The sequence below is a fragment of the Gregarina niphandrodes genome (genome assembly GCF_000223845.1).
Source record: "Gregarina niphandrodes unplaced genomic scaffold scaffold00002, whole genome shotgun sequence".
In the NCBI taxonomy this organism is placed as follows: Eukaryota; Apicomplexa; class Conoidasida; order Eugregarinorida; family Gregarinidae; genus Gregarina; species Gregarina niphandrodes.
In genome coordinates this window covers 152,702-170,923 of record NW_011645774.1, presented here as the reverse complement: position 1 = coordinate 170,923, position 18,222 = coordinate 152,702, and the positions used below count along the sequence as shown (strand labels likewise).

Here is an 18,222-nt window from a genome sequence, read left to right as displayed (position 1 = left end):
AGCATTGCAGGCTGCCACGCGTTCCAAGGATCTCGCGCGTTTCTTGGTGGATGAAACTGAGATAGCAGCTGTCCAGCGAAACTTCCTAGGACTACGTAGAATCCTTTAGGGCCCGTCCTATCTGTCCGAACTATGCGGATGCTCTTATTCGGATATTTGGCATACTCCGGTGCTGTTTCCAACGGAAATGGCTTGTTGATGATCCAGTGTTCTGTAACTACATCTCCCTCTGTGGGGGAGAAATGCAGATTACCAAACCAGGCTTTGGCGAGAAGGCCGCGAGCCATGCAATTTATGAGTGAGAATTTATTTGCCCACCGGCTATACGGTAGGCCGTCAATGTCGGCTGGTAGCCCGTACCCTATCGTCTCCACTGTTTGCGAGCATCCCGAATTCACTTCTCAGTCTGTTCGATCCATGCACCTTGGGACTTGATGGGTCCTGTTGCTCGACAGAATGGAATATCCTTATCCGCTGATGCCTGTCCCCGGAAATTAATAGTTGATTACACCAAGTACAATGGTAGGGCCCTCTCAACGAAGACAAATGCACCTCAGATCCCTCGCTGGCCGCCACAACCACTGATGGAGGTTCCAGCCAGGAGTCATTGCTGTACCCCCCGATTCCACGGGCCATCCATAGAATCGTGATGGGGCTTGAAATACCGCTGCCGAATGGAATACCATTGAACAGACGTCAAAAGTCTATTCTAGAAGAATACGATAAACTCAAGGAGATCGGGGTAAGTGCCGACGCGCTCATTATGGTGACTACTGGGCTTGACAATGAACTTGTGATGGTGAACCGCTTGTGATGGTGAACCGCTTGTGATGGTGAACCGCTTGTGATGGTGAACCGCTTGTGTTCTACTTATTTCCGCATGTTACCTCGTTCTGTCTGCATTCTTGCTTCTGCTTTGTCGACCTCGGTCGGACAGGTGCGGGAGGGAGGTCGGTGGGTTTGTGTTGAGTGTTGTTTGTGTGAGGCTCCGTGTTGGTGTGGGGCTCTGCTCTGTTGGCTTGGAGATGAGCCCGGTTGGCACTGGGCCCAGGTGCCGGTGAGTCGTTGGCCCAGCAGGTGATCAGGCCAGCAGGTGTCACGACTTGGCAGGCCAACAAACAGTCTCTCGATATTTGTGAGGTTCGAGCATAAGCGTGACATATGTGTGTGCAGACGGAGTGTGTGTCATGGTGTTGTCTCATTAAACAAGTGTCATTACTTTGTTTTGTAGTCCGGCACGTACGCGAAGGTGTTTCAATTGCGGCATAAGAAGACGGGGATTGTGACAGCGGGTAAAGTGTTACGGCCGGAGCATTTTCCTAGTAACACTGAGAACCGTGTGGTGATGATGTTTGTGAATGAGATCCAGTTGTTGGCGAAGTCTCAGTGTCCTGGTACGGTGAAGTTGTTCAACGTGGAATGGAGTCATGATGGGATATTGCTGAACCTGGAGTACGTGGATGGCGGTACAGTATGGAAGGAGCAAGTGTGTCCGACACCGTTGTTGCGATGGACGCATTTGGTGCAGCTCGTGCAGGGTGTGCAGCACTTGCACTCGCAAGGTGTAGTGCATCGCGACCTGAAGCCCACAAATATCTTGCGGACGACAAACGGTTTGTTGCGCATAGCTGATTTTGGATGGGCGGAGACGATTAATAAGCTCAAATCATCTAATGGCGAGTGGCCGGGTACACTGGAGATTAATCCTCCAGAGGTCCTAACATTTTCGGGACCGCTAACGGAACGTATTGACAACTACGCGGTGGGCATGAACTTCTTGCTCTTTATCAGCAATCGGTTTGTGTGCCGTCAGAAGAGCGTAGAAGTCAATGCTGCCGCCAACGTGATCCTTAAAATGGTCAGTAGTCTTCGCACGGCTAAGAAGACACCACCCAACTTCACTGTCGAGACCTGGGAACTCTTCCTAGGACTCACACACCCTGATCCCGTACAGCGATGGAGCCTGTTACAGGTATGCCATCACCCTTGGATCGTCAGGAACTATCTACAATTTGTCAGCGACCGAGCAGCCTCACACACGCTCGACTGCGTACTCTGGCATGAACCCACCAGAAAAATATTCCAGTCATATAGAGTCGTACCCCCTCTCCCCAGCCACACTCCCCCCTCACTACTACATCGCGTTTTCCCCCGCGCCTTCGCAGACCACCACCACCACAGACATCGCGATAAAGACGAACAACAAACATAGACCACGTGTCCTCGCACACGTACCTCCCTTCCCCAACCACAGCCACATCCGCACACACCTTCACACAACGACTCACACACTTTCGCCAGAACAGCACAACTCCGCCAGAAACCAAACCGAACTAAGCTAGAAACCACATAACCAATACAGCCAAATTCAGTTCATACATGACTTGTGTGTGACACATATGTGAATCTTCCTTGTTACAAGTACGCATGACCTGTATGGAAAAATTAAGGGGCATTGTTGTTCACGCAAGAAACCATTTTTCGAGTGCCGTGAGTTCGCTTTTATTGTACTTGGTGACCTTGGCCTGCCATTTTCCACCTTTCCCGCCCCCCTTGACGTTTGCGACGAGTTCTTCGACCTTGGCTGCCACGACTTGTGCTTCTGAGCCAGCAACATATATGGATGCGTTTTCTTTCTCACCATTGAGAAGCAGGAAGGTGAATTCGGAGTCGGTGGGTATTTTGAGCCCCTTGGTGATAGCTGTAAAGTAGTCGACATTGTTGTCCGTCTTTCGAATGCATCGTCTCTTTTGTGTGCCGATCGCTGCATGAATAATTTCTAAGTCTCGTTGAGCAAGCTCCTGCATAAGAGACTTGATGGTGCTATTGGCCTTCTTAACAGCGAGGGTGAGATTCTGAACCTTTTCACCCACTTCTGACACCCGGCAGCCAAGCGTCTTATTCATCTCCCGCAGATCGAAGTCATATTTTGTCAACAGTCTAGTTACTCGATTACCCGCCGTGAAATGCAGTCTAGAGTTCCCGCCTTTTCCTGGAGTCTGATACAACAAAACAATCGATCCAATCTGACTAATATTGTCTAGATGCGTTCCACAACACAGATTCTCGTCGATACCATCGATGCAAACCAACCTCAGAGTGCCCGTCTCGGTATCATAGTCATCCGGTACACGGGAGGTATCCATGTCTTTGGGGTCAACCACACGCACATGTACTCCACAACCCCTCTGAATTATGTCATTTACAACACTCTGAATTGCAGCGACCTTTTTGGGCGGTATCGCCTTCGTCACCTCAATATAATTAACCGCTTCCTCACAAGGCGCCATATTCCAACTTAACGTTGGCAATACCTTCCGGTCCAGTATCGCCGACAACAAATGCTGGCCCGTGTGCTGCTGCATATGGTCGTAACGACGTTCCCAGTCGACCGTGATTCGCACACGTGCGTTTATCGGCAATGCCTCGTCGATTTCGTGTAACGCCTCTAAACCACGACGCACAACGTTCTCAACTCTGAAAACGCGGCCAGGAACCGGACCCGCGCTCGACACCCCCATGCTCGACTCCCCCGACTTAAGGATCTCCACCGTCCCGTGGTCGCACGGCTGCCCACCTCCAACAGGAAATAAAACGGTGTCCTGAAATCGGACAAAGTACTTGCCCCCGTCATTGGCCTCGCACGCCACCACGCACGTTTCCATGCTCTTAAGGAAAGAGTCCTTCTGGCAGGCCAACTCGCCTACCTTGGCCTCACTAACTTTGGCCTCATTAATTTCGGACTCTCCGGTTTGGGCGACCTCCTTCCTTGCACCCGTGTCGACTTCACAGCCGGCGTCATCATTGTCGCAACTCATCGAAACGCTGGTGACTGAGGCCACGATCTCGTTCTCTTTGAGTAGTTTCACGTCCGCAACCTCAGGAGCGGTTGTTACATCGTTTACTTCTGGCATGTGTTGAAAAAGGGAGAGGGAATTCCCGGTTGGTAAGCCCAGACAGGAATTTCGGGCTCCCGAGGAATTTCTACGAAGAATTTTGTGATGAAGAGAGGCCTGCCGTCGCCTGCTGAAGTCAAGCGGCCAAAATTTCAGGGGAAGCGGGATAACGTTGATGGGTTTCTGACGTATGTCAAGAGTGTGAAAACTATGCTTGAGGAAAATGCAGCTGATGGATTTGATGCGATTATGATTCAGGCATTGGCAAGGCAGATGGTGAGGCAGCTGGATCTTGAGACGTTTCTCAATCTTTCTTGCGAACAAGTGTGCAGTAGGAATATAGAGTTCCTTCTTAAATGTAGTTGCGACGAGCTTGTTAAAGTTTTCCACGACATACGAGATGAAGGAAAGAATAATGGCGCGGGAGACGTCGCGGGAGACGGCGGAGAAGAAGACGAGTTGGCGCTGAAGAAGACTTCGTTATTGAAGGTCTGGAAAGTATTTATTTCTTATCTACTCAACAATCAATGTGTGGAACTATCTAAGAACCAGTATGGTTCTCATACAGTAGAATGTTTATTGGTTTGTCTCAAGAAGATATTGGCTAGTTGTAATGATGAGGAGACGCTGAATCATTTTGACAAGGTCATGCTAACGCTGCTGAAGGAATCTTTTACTTTTCAAGACCGATTGTTCTGGATAATTCTGTTTGATGTCAGGGCGACATTCGGCCTCCGGAAGCTGGCAGATACTGTTGGGGCTTTCAAGTCCTGCAATGAGAGCGTTAAGTATTATATTCGTTTCTGCGATAATGTGTTCGATACCGATATCGAACGAATATTGGATGACGCCTATATGGATAGCAAAGCAGGACCGACGATACAGCAGATGCTGCTCGCATATATAAATCTTTTATCAAGCAGCAATAAGCAAGTAGCTCGAGTTAAGGCAAGGTTATTAAAGAAATCGAGTCATGGTAAAATTGATGGCGAATGGCTAAGAAATTTGATCTTGAAATCTTCGGTTGGTAATAGAATGATTGAATGGCTGGTCAGTAATAAGATGCTGCTTGATGAAGACGTTAAGGAAATATACAATGACTTTGTAATTTCTAATTTGAATGAGATGGTTCAGAGCAATGGAAAATATGTTCTAAAGGCATTGCTATTGAGCTACCCGCCCAATAACAAGCAACTGATTAAAAATATTATCGTGACAGTTAATATGGACAATTCGATGTTATCACAGGTGTCTGTCGTCCGCTCATGTATACAGATCAGCAGCGAGCACAAAACTATAAGTCAAACGCTCATCCAGAGAATGCAACAATCTATTAATCATATAACCAATCGTCGTATTGACTGGGCGGAACGATCCAAACTGATAACTGATGCGCTCGAAGGGCAGACGAAGAAAAAAGATGAGATGGACAGTAAGACTAAAAGAGGTAGTAAAACCAAAAGAGATAGTAAGACGAAGGAGGGGAGTGATAGATGCATGCCGACATTATCTGACGAGGACAATTTTTGGTATTTGCTATGCACATTGAAGGATGATCATTTGAAGAATGATCATTTGAAGAATGATCATTTGAAGGATGATCATTTGAAGAATGATCATTTCAAATCATTTAATGGTTTAACGATCGCATGTGAGATGGTTAAATATTACAAACCCAAGGTAGTTGGACCCTCCTTGATGTATGAATTGGAATTAATCTTAAGTAATGACCAGAATATACAGTATCTAGCTACCAGTAAAAAAGGAGCGGAGCTTTTGCAATTAATCCTACAGCATTATCCAGACAAGCTCAAATCGTTGGTCAGAGATCATGTCATGAACAGTTTAGACACTTACTGCTTCAATGCTTACTCAAGCTACCTCGTGAAGGACGTCTACCAGCAACTTGGTTCCAAAAAATTACAGCACAAGTTCATCACAAACATCAAGCCACATGAGAACCAAATTCGACTAAGGAACTTTGCCCTTCATCAAACGCTCAATCTTGACAAGATTCTACATCACTCGTCCACTGAGCGGTTTGGCTCATGATAACATCCAGGGCAGGCGAAACAGTCAACAATTTTTTTCCCAGCAATTGCTGCTACACGACTTGCTGCTACACGACTTGCTGCCATCCGACTTGCTGCCATACGACTGCTGCTATATGACTTGCTGCTGACCGTGTTGACCGGGAGGTTTGCTACGACGAGACTTTCTTGTTGCTGCAATGCCGGGAACCCGTGCTGCCGGGAACCCGTGCTGCCGGGAACCCGCGCTGCCGGGAAGTAGTTGAGAGTAGCAGAGTCATTGTCATTCGCCGTAGTCACTATCGGCCAAGCCTTCGCCAGCGAACTGGGTGAGGACTGGTTCGAAGCCGTCCAGATCGAATTCGTGGTCTACTGGGTCGATGCTGCCGCGTATTAAATCTCGCAACTGCAACAACGAAGTTATAGGGGACGGGGAATTAGGTAGGGGAACGGGAATTAGGTAGGGGGTGTGTAGTACCATTGTGAGACGTATGACGGGTATGTCCTTGTGGCTGAAGTGGAACGGGTATCTGTTGAAGGCTAGCTCCCGCATAAAGATGCAGCTGAAGACTCCGCAGTCTGAGCCGTTATTCTGTAGGGGGATTTTGCACACGCAGACGTCGTTGAAGGTCCCGTCTGTCGGTTCCAGAGGACAGAGAGCAGAAAGCGTATAATTGTTGCCGGCAAACAGAAACTCCGCTGCATTGAACGAACTTGGCGACTTCATATCTGAGAAGCCTTCGGACTGAAGGTCGGACCACCCATCGGACCTTTCTGTTGCCATAGTAGCTCGTAAATCCACCGGCCTTAGTCGCAGTTCTTCCGGCCGCAGTTCTTCCGGCCGTGGCTCTACAAGTCCTGGTGCTACCAGTCCTGATTCCGCAGGTCGTGGTTCCACTGCTCGCGGTGGTGGTTCCACTGTTGGCCGTGGTTCCATTCTTTTCTTATCGTTCCACTCATCGCTTAAATATCGTCGAATGGTGGAGACATAGCTAGAAGGTGGTGGCTGGCCCAAGGGATCGAAGTAGAGAATCAATCTGGTTCTGAAGTCAACCACGCCTAAACACCAATGCACATGATTCACATGTAATGGTAACAACATTAGGTCCAAACCGAAAATGTCGATCTTTTTCCGCTTCGTCCATCTGCGCACTTTATTGTAGTCGTAGTTATCCTCCGACATCCCTCCGGCAGTCCCTCGGAGAGTCGTATAGAAGAATGTGTTCCAACAGAAACATTTTAAACCGGTGTCGGTATCATTAATCATAGCCACATACGCATTGATCACCTCATCATTTAACCACTCCATCGGCTGCAGACAGTGCAGGTCCAGCGCACTTAACTCCCCAATCCGCAAATTCTGGCTGCGAAACACAGACTGCATTTTGTCATAGTCCCGAGGATGGAACATTGACTCGTCTCCAGGACGCCAAGGCTTCGGTCTGGGGACATCCTCCTAAAAAACCGACTGCCACGTGTGCAACAGTGACATAGTACGTACAATTTTGGGTGTCAACTTCACTCTGAACACCAGCTGGTCGTGCTCACATGCCAACAACGGTTCTGGCTCCTCTCCTTCTTCCAAGGGTTCGATGCTCTCCGTTCGCGCCGCTGTTTCTCTCGAATTAATATACTGCCGATATGTTGCAACGTCCCTCTTTATATCATCAAACCTGGCATTCCCTTTTATTGTATCACCATTCACCCTTACAAACGCATGACGCCACCAATCCATATTTTTCAAAGCAAAAAATCACTCTTGGAAGTACTCCAAGTCAACCGGTTTAATCTTGGAGGGATTATCCAAACTCAAAATATCACCTCTAAGAAAATAGCACACGTGTGTGCAAGTCGGTTTTGCGCGCTGTGCAGGGTCACCAGAACAGATAATGGAATGGGAGCGAATCAGAACAGAGCGAAGCAGCGCATGAGCGAACCAGCCAACACCGCCAATTCGCGACCCGACAATTCGTGGAGGGGAATGGTGAATGGGGGGGGGAGAATTTAACTTACTGTTTAATATCTTTTGATGCTACAAATTGCAGGCACTGCCTCTTCCTCCGCGCGGAAGACCAGTCAATCCAGGGCTTGTCCGATTTTGTTCGCGGACTGTCTTTGAAAGAATCGTCGTCGTTCAAAAGGAGTTTGAGGAGTGATTGAAGTTTAAGATCCATTGCTATGTTAGGGATAGGTTTCTTCTTGTTGGCTTCATCGTGTTGGCTGTCCGCCTCGTCGTGTTGGCTGATGGCCCGGTTGATTAAGCGGATGATATCTTCGTTTTTGCGGATGGTTCGCGCGATCTTAGAAGACGATTTTTTACTTGGCGCTTCGTATTCAAGTGGGTCGGCGGCCATCAGCCAGTCTTGTTCATGATGGGTTAGAGTGAAGTCAAAGAAGACTTGTATCCGGGTGTCTAGAACGCGCTGGTTTTCTCGTTTGATGTCCCTCCACGCGGTTCCAACTTTGAGAGACTCCGCCTTTTCGATAAGGACTTTGTCTAAGTCTTCTTCCTTGGGATTAATTTTTTCTAGCTCCGAATCAAAGTCGTATTCGACCATGCCAGGGATGACTCCATAATATTTGTAGCACTCGATCCGCAGAGCTGCAGAGTATGCTAGAAGAAGAGTAGCTTCCACGTCAGCATAAATGACATCTCCTCGTTTGAAGTCTCGCGGAGCTTTGACGGGAGCGACTTTTTTTTCCGTGACGGTTTCTCGACTGATGCAGCCCTTGATTTTTTCCCGCAGTTCGGCTAGTCCGGCCTCGTACTGGTCGAGGAGCTGAATAAACTCCTGGACTTCTTCGTATGAGAACTGCTCGGCCGGAGCGGTAGCCGCTCCGCCACCCTGTCGCCTGGATGAGCGTAGAGTAGTAGATCGTAGAGTGGTGGACCTGAGTGAGGTGGACCGTGTTGAGTTGTCAGTTTTGGGTAGACAAAGTTTCTTCATCTTTTTCCACACTTCCGGCACGCAGGCCCTGAGTACGACTTCGGGTGACTTGTCTAGACCAAGTAGAGCGAGTTGTGTGGAAAGTGTGGGACAGAAGGTGGCGAAGTCAAGCGAGTTGCCGCCGAGCAGCGGGGTCACGGCTCGTGTGCTGATCACCAGTTGCCGCAGCACCTTGACCATACAGTGTGCTACGAGGTCGAGAGGCAGGAAGCAGTGGTGCTCATGTTCGTTCCGGATATTCATTAGGACCTCTAGACCAAAAGGGACCCCTGCACCAAACGGCTGGGTCCGACTCTTGGGGGGTGCCAAAAAGGCCTCTCGTTCAGTTCCTGCCGGCATACTAGTTAAACTAGGAGCTAAAATGCGCCAAGGCAACACTCCTTGGGCGTGCGCCAAACATACCAATTCACCTACATACCGCGTTGGAGCAGCCACCGGAACCGACATCCAGACCTGTGCCACCGTCCTAACACTCCGCTGCGCCCACCTACGACTATTCTCCCAGCTTTGTAATGTATACAACTCGTCAAATGCCGCTTCCCATTCTGCACCCACCCGCGAACGCCGCTCAACCTCCCGCCGTTGCGAAGTCTTCCGCAACCGCTTCGCCTCACGCCGAGACCCCTCTTCTGCACTCCTCTTTCGCACCCCCCGTCGCAACCGACTCTTCCCGCGTGACCGCGGCTCCGAACTCGACTCGGATCCCTCCTTCGCCGCGACTTTCGACCCACGCTCCTCTTCCGTACTCGACGCACGCTTCGTACTCTCCGACACCTCCTCTTTCGAACCCACCTCCTTCGACTCCGCCTCAGCCTCCGCCTCCTTCAGTGCCGCCTCAGCGTCCGCCTCCTTCACCTCCGCCTCTTTCAGCTCCGCCTCAACCTCCGCCTCCTTCAATTCCTTCTCCTTCAATTCCTTCTCCTTCAACTGGGTCTCCTTGGACGCAGCGTCCTTGGAAATTTCTCCCTTGGAAACTTCATCCTTGGAGCCTTCTTCCTTGGCAGCCGCGGCCGTGGCACCTTCGTCCTTGGAAGCGTCGTCCGACCCCTCCTTTGTCTCCGACCCCTCCTTCGACCCCTCCTTCAACCTCTCCTTCGACCCCCTCTTCGGCCCCTTCTTCGGCCGCTTCTTCGATCCCGCCTTGGTCTCAGGACCCGCACTCTCTGACGAGCCACTCTGCTCCGACGACTTCCTCTTAACACCGGTGTCGATCTCTTCTTGTACATGTCCCTTAGTCCCGTCCTGCGTCGTGATCCCGGCCTCCTTCAGGACGCCTCCTTCCGGGTCCGGACCGGGCCGCTCAGACCCGCCAGCCTCCTGCTTGTCCACTTTCGTCTCGGCATCGACTTTTTCTCCGCGGGAGCTGATTTGGGCTTCGACTTTGTCCACGGCGTCGGCTGCCTCCTCAGGGTCTTCCTTGCCGGAGGTCGCATCGGCAGGTCCAGTCACCTGCTTTCCTCGCCTCTCCGATCCAGTCTCCTCGTTCTCAGCATCGCCTTCCTGTTCAGCATCGTCTTCTTTAATTCCCTCTTCGATTCGACTGGGCATCTGCTCATCTTTTCCTGCAAGGTCTTGGTTTCTGAACCTTGCCGGGGTGTCGATCGGCGCCTCCGAGACTGGCGTGGAGTCAGCTGCAGCCTCCGATGCGGCGTCGTGGCTTTGGTCGTCATCGCGCACTGGCTTCGCAGCATCCACGCCACCCACCGGTTCCACATCCATCGCAACGTCGTCGCGAGTTGGCGGCTCCTCGGGCGGCACTGGAGAGTCTTGTTCGCCCGAGGCGTTCTCTATCGCATCCTTGCTTGTTAGTGACACGGACATGAACTGTGCCGACACGAGTTGTGTACGAACTTTATTTTTTGGCGAGGCCAGAATTTCAACAGGACTAATTCCGGAGTCATCTTGTAGCAGGATAGCTGGCTCCACCCGCTCGGCCTCTCGCGGCACCTGGTCGACTTCCCGAACATGTATACCCTCGTTCCGGGAAAGGTTTCTATGCTCGACTGCAGGTTCAGCCTGCAATAGCGAGGCTGGCTCCATCGCTTGTGTTGGCTCCATCGCTTGTGTTGGGTCCACTACTCGCGTTGGCTCCACCCCTTCACTTGCCTCCACAACTTGCGTTGGCTCCACCTCTAGAGTCACCTCAACGACCTGCGCCGCGTCCACAACTTCCGTTGCTTGGCACGTTTCGACCTCTTGTGTTGGTTCTATCACCTGCGTTGGTTCTATCACCTGCGTTGGTTCTACCACCTGCGTTGGTTCTACCACTTGCGTCGGCTCAAGTGGCTCGTTCGGCGGGTGCAAGGTCGCAACCTGGTCTGCTTTGTCGTCTCCTGACCCCCCTCCACCGGGTCCTTCCTCTGGCGCGAGGTTGCTCGTCGGCCCAGTCATCGAACTAACTTTATTAATTCTCGGGTCCTGAATTTCCACCGTGTCGTGCGCAATAGCCACCGTGCCTTGCGTCTGGCTCCAGGGGGGCTCTTCCATTTCGGTGTCCTTCTGCGGGCCGAGCAACTGACCGGTCACCATCTCCGCAGGCGGGTTGTTCGATGGTCTGGTCTGAACCGGTCTCGGGTCCGAGGTAGCTCCGGTGGCAGTGCCATCGGTCTTTGCGAAATGGGTCTCGGCGGCATCGGTTAATGGGTCCACTGCCTCCCCTCTGCCTTCCCTCTGCCCCGTGGCGGCGCTCGTCTCGACGGCCATCAAGCTGTTTATATTTGATTCGGTCGCTAGCGGGAGGGCGCCCTGAGCGGGGAGGACGCTCTGAGCAGAGAGGGCGCTCCGAACGGGCAGGAGTGGGCCTTGAACCGGGGAGGCGGGGGTGGCGAGGAGGTCTTCGACGGGGAGCGGCGGCGCCTGTAGGAAGGCGGCCACATCTTTTCCCCGCCCAGGGGCCTGGACGTGGAAGCTGAAAGTCTGCTCCTGGGGTTGCGGAATGACTCGAGGCGTGGCCTTAACGGGCCGGATGTCCACGGAGAGGTCTTCGTCCATGTGGTCGACCTCGATGTCACGCGGATCCAGCGCGATAGTTTCCGGCTTCACCCGCGAGATGGGCATCCCGTAGATTGAGGAGGACGGATTCATCTACATGTACGATAAGTTAGATGCCCACCATTAGCATCATCATTAGTCATCACCCTTAGAGGGGGGGTGTGAGCAAATCAAAAGGAGGGGGGGTGTGCACACACGTGCGCCTTGCTTACGTTGTATGAGGCCCCATCACGCATTTTAAAAACCGTGATCTATCCAATTAAGGAAAACGCCTTCGGGCTTATGCGCAGCCTTGACACGCACGATCTCAAGTCCCGAGCAGGTGTACGTTTCGTTCACTGGCTCTTCGGCGCCCACCTCTTTTTTCGAGCGACTAAATCCACCGCTGCCGCAACGCCGCAACCCATTCTTCAAATAAACTGCTGTCCCGTGCTTCTGACTCCGCCGCAATTTGCCCTTCGCATTCGACGTACGGCTTGCCGTCATCCAGAAACTTAGCCCCTCTGTCCCTGCCGCCGAAGACGTCGCCGGTGTCGCCGCCTTCGGCAACGGCAGCGGAGGCACCCACAACATACCGCGGTACCGCGAAGAGTTCGTGATGTGCTCGTTCTCCAGACGCAACAACATCCACTACCGCAACGTTGGGTTTGCTGTGCAACGTTTGCTGTGCAACATGTGCTGTGCAACATGTGCTGTGCAACGTGTGCTGTGCAACGTGTGCTGTGCAACGTGTGCTGTGCAACGTGTGCAGTGTGTTCGGGTTCGACCGGGGGGGGGGGTGCTTACGATGCATCTGCGAGCGATTTCGAGGACGCTGACGCCGAGTGTGAGGAGTGCGGCAGTTTGGGGGAGGTGGCTGATGGTGTCGATGGGCACGAGTGTTACAGCCCAAGTGAGACGTGCCACGAGGTTGTAGGTACCGGCGGCATGGTAGAGCCAGAGTGGGTACATAGAGCTGTCGTGGGGACGGACGAGGTTTTCGGAGTCTGGAATGAGTCCCCAGTCAAAGACGAAGTCCCAGTAAAGTGAGTATTGGGAGGCAATGAGGTAGAGGAAAACGAATCCGAGAGTGCGTATGTAGCTGGACATGTACGGAACGCTGCTGTACGGTGACTCAACGCTGGTGAACAAAATCACCGTGATGCTGGCCATGTACTTGCCCAGATTCCCAACGTGCCGCCAACGTTGCGATCGGTCTGTATTCACAATCCGGTTCACACATTGCAAACAACGAACCACAAACGGAAACATCGTAATCAATGTCGTCGCCGGTCGGTCAACCGAACAGTGTGTCTCTTGGCCGTGCCACAACCCAGAACTGTAGTAACATACCATGTACTCCATGTCCGCAAAAGGCTTCACCATTGACGTCATGATATCACCGACCATGTTGTTTAACAAAGTAACGTTGCGGTTCAAGAACCTACGAAATCCCGTCTGGAGTACGCAATCCCGGTAGGGTAATCCCGGTAGGGTAATCCCGGTAGGCTACCCCAGATGAATGAACCCTAGATGGGTCTAAGTGTAACCCCGGGGGTGGAAGGGATAGCTTACGCTCCGACTATGGTACTAGTAATAGTTTGGAACATTCCTTTGCGAAGTTCTGCATCGCTAAAGTAGTAGAAGAAGAAGGACATGGCAATGACCAGAGACAGGGGGTAGATGCCATACCAGCCTTCTTTCACAAAAAGACCATATCGGTAGTCGACGAAGAACATGGCAAAGTTAACGCACCAAATTACTGATGCTTCGGCAGCTACTCCAAGCACCGTCGTCGATCGAATGTCAGAAGCCGGATTGAAGTCCAAAAGGAACTTGTAATTCACACCATACAACTCGAATACGAACAGATTCACACCAAAGCCCCAGTTTAACAGGACAACTGCCAGACACATACGGTAAACCGGCATCGTATTGATAAATGCTTGCGTCGAATAACTTGGATTAGATGGCTTGATAAACATCAGAACAACCACATCGACGATTAGCACGAAGCATATACCACATAGAAACCATACTAGCCCCGTACGTCCACCGGAATGAGATCGAAATGCAGTATGCCTTAAAACAGCGGCCTTCAGGCTATTTACATCTAAAGCATACAAAATAATTGAATTTCGGTCAAACTCCACCCGCAGCATAAACACGCGAGACAAATGCGTTGCAATGAGCCCATCTTACCAAGATGTTCTGAGTTTTTATCCGTACTACACCGTGACCACAATTGCATCATCGTTTCCTGAAAACGCGGTCGTGGTCTAGTGGCTATGACGTCTGCTTCACACGCAGAAGATCGCGAGTTCGATCCTCGCCGACCGTATTTTACAGGTGGTGTGGTAATCGCTTACGTCATTTCGTGGTGATTTCTTGAGCAGACTGAGGCGGGCACTTATGACTGCGTAATCCTGTTGCTTCCTGTCTAGTCGCCATAGCTTGTCTCTCTTTTTTAGGATCTTCCAGGTGGCCAATTTGTTCAAATTCACGTAACTATCCAATTTGTCGAAACACTCCCAAAGTCCGACAAGAGCCCGCCGTAATCGGACTCGGTGGCCAGTTGCGACGTCTAAAGTCTAGTAAATGGTACTGGCTATAATCATGCTACATACCTTTGAGCCAAGTTCAAGTTCTTCATCGATTAAGTCGAGTTCATGACATATACCGTCGATTCTATCTTCTAAAAAACTGGACCGACCAGGTCGTAAATTGCCAGTGAGACAGACGTACGATGTTTCCGAGTGATAGTGATCCTCTATTTTCTTGATTTCCTTATCAATTTCTGAGTTGAATGCATTCCAGGCTTCCGTAAGCAGTTCCTCTTCATTATAAGTACTTTCATGTAAAGGTACCAATAAGGTTTCATAATCATATGTCGTGCTTTTCATTGTCGTCTTGTGGCAATTTGATTTGACGTCTACTCGATGTTTCCACGACCAAAGTAAGTTTTTAAGATTCGCGTAACTAAGGACCTCGGGCAATAAGTCACCCAACACTCACTTTATGTATTTATCATTCCATTCCGGTAAAGAGTACTCCTTTAGTTTCGTTCCGAACTTCATAAAAACAAGAAAATGGTTAGGAGAGAATCAGTGTCAAAAGAAGCCTTTAAATCACCTGGCTTTTGGACCGGCAATCAATCGTCGGAGGGCAGTCTTCGGTTTTAGAACCTGGTGTATGGCCGACTCTCCAGCACATAAGGTGACCTTGTCGGCCATCTGGGGAAGGCCTCGGGACAAAGCAATAAAAGGTAGACCAGCCGCCCTCACACAGTAACCCTCATGCTTCAGAACCAGTGGAAGATCATGTGGCGAAGAGTGGCCAAGATGACAAGGAGAACCGCATCATGGGCGGGCAAGTCAACTCTGCAAAACAATCGGCAAACGTATCGGCAAACGTACCGGCAAACGTGCCGGCAAAACAGCACGCAGATGAAAACAAGACCGAATGTGAGGGGACCGGATGTGAGGGGACCGGATATGAGGGGACCGGATATGAGGGGACCGAATATGAGGGGACCGAATATGAGGGGACCGAAGGAGATGCCGGTATCGAAGGAGGTCAGGAGACCGAAGGAGGTGACGGAACCGATGGGCACAGGACGGACGGTCACGACCGGAAGGGCCATGACCGGAAAGGTCACGACCGTAGGACCCGAGGCTACGAGGAGGAGGAGGAGTCGCAATTGACATTGCGTCGGTTCATGGTACCGAAGGCGGTGGTGGAGGGATCGCGGCGTGTGTTGCAACGGAAACGGTCGATTCTACCACACGATTTATCCGAGCGTTGGAGCACGTCTCGGTCGGCTCCTAGTCTGGCCAAGAGCGAGTCGGAGTCGGAGTTCGTGACCCCGGTGCCCATGAAACGTCGTGCAACCATCGGGTTGGGCGAATGGTCTACTCCCGTTGTCACTCCGGAGCCCTCAACCCTAGGACGCAAACGCGCATTCAGGGATCTGAGTACTTTTCAAGATCTTAGCACCCTCCAGGACCATGTCAAACGCTGGCGCCTTGCTTCCCGAAAATAGTTAGCTACTCGCTTGTCCCTGGCAGGTGCACGTCCAGGTACAGGCGTACAACCCTCGTCCCTTAGTTAGTTAGTTAGCTGCACAAATTAGTTATGCCGCCAGATTAGCGACGGATGTAGCCGCCAGCGTCCCTTATAGCCGGACATTAATGAACTCTTGGTGACATCAGCGACACCCCGCCGACATCACAAAGTGTTGGCCGACGGGCGCGTGACCTAACGGTTGATCAGAGCCGAAGCTCCTGCCTGACCAGCCCTGAACAGCTGTAAGCTTGCGATTTGAGGACTTCGCGAATTCCAGCCGAAATAGAGTGGACCCAGGCACAACGGTGTGACCCAGTCGTACCCCACATCCAATTCAAGGTCATTCTCTGTGTCCGGCATTTGCATGGGATGTCCCATGAGTCCATCTTCCCATCAATGTCCATGGCGGCATTACCTCTAAACGTGTAGTACAAAAACTTCTTGGCCAAATTAGTCCATATCATACATAGTTCAGTCCGTATCTAGTTCAGTCCGTATCTAGTTCAGTCCGTATCTAGTTCAGTCCGTATCTAGTTCAGTCCGTATCTAGTTCAGTCCGTGTCCAAGCTTGTGATCTCAATGCATGATGGTAATCCAACCCACCTGTGCGAACACACTTGGTGTGCGAACACACTTGGTGTGCGAACACGCTTGGTGTGCGAACACACTTGGTGTGCGAACACACCTGGTGTGCGAACACACCTGGTGTGCGAACACACTCAAGGTCCGTGTGAGCTTAGATGGTAGCTTGGACCTTGTAGGATTGGGTTTGTGAGATGTGTCGGGCGGCCCAGGGGTACACGTGCTCGACGTTAATCTCGTGCAGACCCGGGTTCATGACCTCGAATTCGAACCACTGTATGCCGGTGGCGCCACTGCCTCCACGTGGCGTGACGTAGCCTGTGGCCCGGAGTCTCCAGTGAGGAGAGGCGGTTAGAGTCCGTTCGTGTTGAAAGAGCGAGACGCGATTGTAGCCTTTGAGCCGCCACCTGGAGACCGACGACAGTGAACAACGCAGGTTCACTCTACACCAGTCCTTTACCCGCATGTTACACACCCCCTCTTGAGACAATGTGTGAACCTCGACCATTTGACAAAAAGGATAAAACTATAAAGTGCGGATAAAGTCCACACGTCCTTTTCTTGTCCACACATACTTGTCACCTGTTGGACCACTCCTTCGGAGTGGCTCCCCCTTCGGAGTGGCTCCCCCTTCGGAGTGGCTCCCCCTTCGGAGTGGCTCCCCCTTCGGAGTGGCTCCCCCTTCGGAGTGGCTCCCCTGTTAGGTGTTTTTCCATGTACTATGATCCATGGTGGTGACATCGTCCAGCTTCGCCACTCGAAGTAGATATTGTGTTAATTTCAACAGCTCAGTGTCTGTATCATAGTTAGCCTTTCTATAAGGCGAGACTAATATTCCATTTTTCGGATTAAGTCCAAAGTTCTTATGTAGATCATCGATGTGTAAAGTGTTCTTTTCGGAATATAGCTCAGGACATGAATCCCAAATTAAACGCAAGCACTTCACGTTACGTCGAACCACTTCCACTATCTCCCCCGCTGCTGGTTCAACTGCTTGGTCGTTGGAAGATTTCCCGACAGAAAACATGTTGGACCTGTCCAGTATAAACAGCGGATAACTTTGACATGACTCATAAATACCTATCAAGGAACATTTAGTCTCGATCCACTGCCAAGCTGTTTGAGACCAAAGACAATAGTCGTAGTACTCCTTCAATGACGAGAACATCGTTGAAAGATGCGGTCGTATTCGACAGCTATCATGCACTACAAATAGATTTAAGTGTGTCCGACAAACAAACACGTGTCCGACAAACAAACACGTGTCCGACAAACAAACACGTGTGTGTGTCTGCGACAAACAAACACGTGTGTGTGTCTTTACGAGATTCTTTGAGCATGTTGGTGCAATCATAAATTGTGTGATCGATGTCCAGGACCAACAATTTCTTGCCCGGCTGGGGAGTTCGCATCCATTGTAACCGAAGTCTCTTAAGTCGGGAATTAAAAACCTTCATAACATTGGAACTTCGCCAATAGTCAGCCGCCCGCTCTTGACAGGCCTTGCTGTTGTAGCCGTAGCAACTTCTGTGATCGTGGTTATCACATTGGAGTTGTTCCTCAGACGGTGTCCCAAGCACGATGAATGCGTCGCCCGTCATGACGCATTCAGACAGCAAAGTGTCATCTTCAATTTGCTTGCCACTTGATGGCACACCATTTTTGGAGCGCAAGCCTAGTAATTTCTATCGAATAAGGCTGTCACTTTTCCCCACCCCAAGGCTGTCACCC

General features: G+C 51.0%; 9 protein-coding genes and 1 non-coding gene across 10 annotated transcripts; 4 read left to right on the top strand and 6 right to left on the bottom strand.

Moving 5' to 3' along the window:
• Positions 1 to 649: 649 nt before the first annotated feature.
• GNI_011450 (putative protein kinase) lies at positions 650 to 2,212 on the top strand (the record flags this gene model as incomplete). The annotated part of the gene is made up of 2 exons (XM_011130512.1): positions 650 to 742; positions 1,232 to 2,212. The coding sequence occupies 2 exons, from the start codon at positions 650 to 652 to the stop codon at positions 2,210 to 2,212; spliced, it is 1,074 nt and encodes a 357-aa protein (XP_011128814.1).
• A 250-nt stretch (positions 2,213 to 2,462) lies between these two features.
• On the bottom strand, positions 2,463 to 3,914 carry GNI_011440 (putative alanyl-tRNA synthetase; the record flags this gene model as incomplete). The annotated part of the gene is made up of 1 exon (XM_011130511.1): positions 2,463 to 3,914. The coding sequence occupies one exon, from the start codon at positions 3,912 to 3,914 to the stop codon at positions 2,463 to 2,465; it is 1,452 nt and encodes a 483-aa protein (XP_011128813.1).
• Positions 3,915 to 4,001: 87 nt separating this feature from the next.
• GNI_011430 (pumilio-family RNA-binding repeat protein) lies at positions 4,002 to 5,948 on the top strand (the record flags this gene model as incomplete). The annotated part of the gene is made up of 1 exon (XM_011130510.1): positions 4,002 to 5,948. The coding sequence occupies one exon, from the start codon at positions 4,002 to 4,004 to the stop codon at positions 5,946 to 5,948; it is 1,947 nt and encodes a 648-aa protein (XP_011128812.1).
• A 261-nt stretch (positions 5,949 to 6,209) lies between these two features.
• GNI_011420 (putative Ulp1 protease) lies at positions 6,210 to 7,337 on the bottom strand (the record flags this gene model as incomplete). Its single annotated transcript, XM_011130509.1, has 1 exon — positions 6,210 to 7,337. One exon carries the CDS (start codon positions 7,335 to 7,337, stop codon positions 6,210 to 6,212), a length of 1,128 nt encoding a protein of 375 aa, XP_011128811.1.
• A 342-nt stretch (positions 7,338 to 7,679) lies between these two features.
• On the bottom strand, positions 7,680 to 11,931 carry GNI_011410 (hypothetical protein; the record flags this gene model as incomplete). The annotated part of the gene is made up of 2 exons (XM_011130508.1): positions 7,680 to 7,749; positions 7,940 to 11,931. 2 exons carry the CDS (start codon positions 11,929 to 11,931, stop codon positions 7,680 to 7,682), a joined length of 4,062 nt encoding a protein of 1,353 aa, XP_011128810.1.
• Positions 11,932 to 12,238: 307 nt separating this feature from the next.
• On the bottom strand, positions 12,239 to 14,921 carry GNI_011390 (EXS family protein; the record flags this gene model as incomplete). The annotated part of the gene is made up of 7 exons (XM_011130507.1): positions 12,239 to 12,529; positions 12,652 to 13,288; positions 13,420 to 13,957; positions 14,047 to 14,104; positions 14,214 to 14,435; positions 14,472 to 14,823; positions 14,860 to 14,921. 7 exons carry the CDS (start codon positions 14,919 to 14,921, stop codon positions 12,239 to 12,241), a joined length of 2,160 nt encoding a protein of 719 aa, XP_011128809.1.
• GNI_011400 lies at positions 14,113 to 14,185 on the top strand. The gene has a single exon. It is a non-coding gene; the product is annotated as a tRNA-Val (tRNA).
• Positions 14,922 to 15,036: 115 nt separating the features above from the next.
• Positions 15,037 to 15,886, top strand: GNI_011380 (hypothetical protein; the record flags this gene model as incomplete). Its single annotated transcript, XM_011130506.1, has 2 exons — positions 15,037 to 15,109; positions 15,150 to 15,886. 2 exons carry the CDS (start codon positions 15,037 to 15,039, stop codon positions 15,884 to 15,886), a joined length of 810 nt encoding a protein of 269 aa, XP_011128808.1.
• Positions 15,887 to 16,645: 759 nt separating this feature from the next.
• On the bottom strand, positions 16,646 to 16,999 carry GNI_011370 (hypothetical protein; the record flags this gene model as incomplete). Its single annotated transcript, XM_011130505.1, has 1 exon — positions 16,646 to 16,999. One exon carries the CDS (start codon positions 16,997 to 16,999, stop codon positions 16,646 to 16,648), a length of 354 nt encoding a protein of 117 aa, XP_011128807.1.
• Positions 17,000 to 17,191: 192 nt separating this feature from the next.
• On the bottom strand, positions 17,192 to 18,092 carry GNI_011360 (putative ubiquitin-like domain CTD phosphatase 1; the record flags this gene model as incomplete). Its single annotated transcript, XM_011130504.1, has 2 exons — positions 17,192 to 17,697; positions 17,816 to 18,092. 2 exons carry the CDS (start codon positions 18,090 to 18,092, stop codon positions 17,192 to 17,194), a joined length of 783 nt encoding a protein of 260 aa, XP_011128806.1.
• Positions 18,093 to 18,222: the final 130 nt, after the last annotated feature.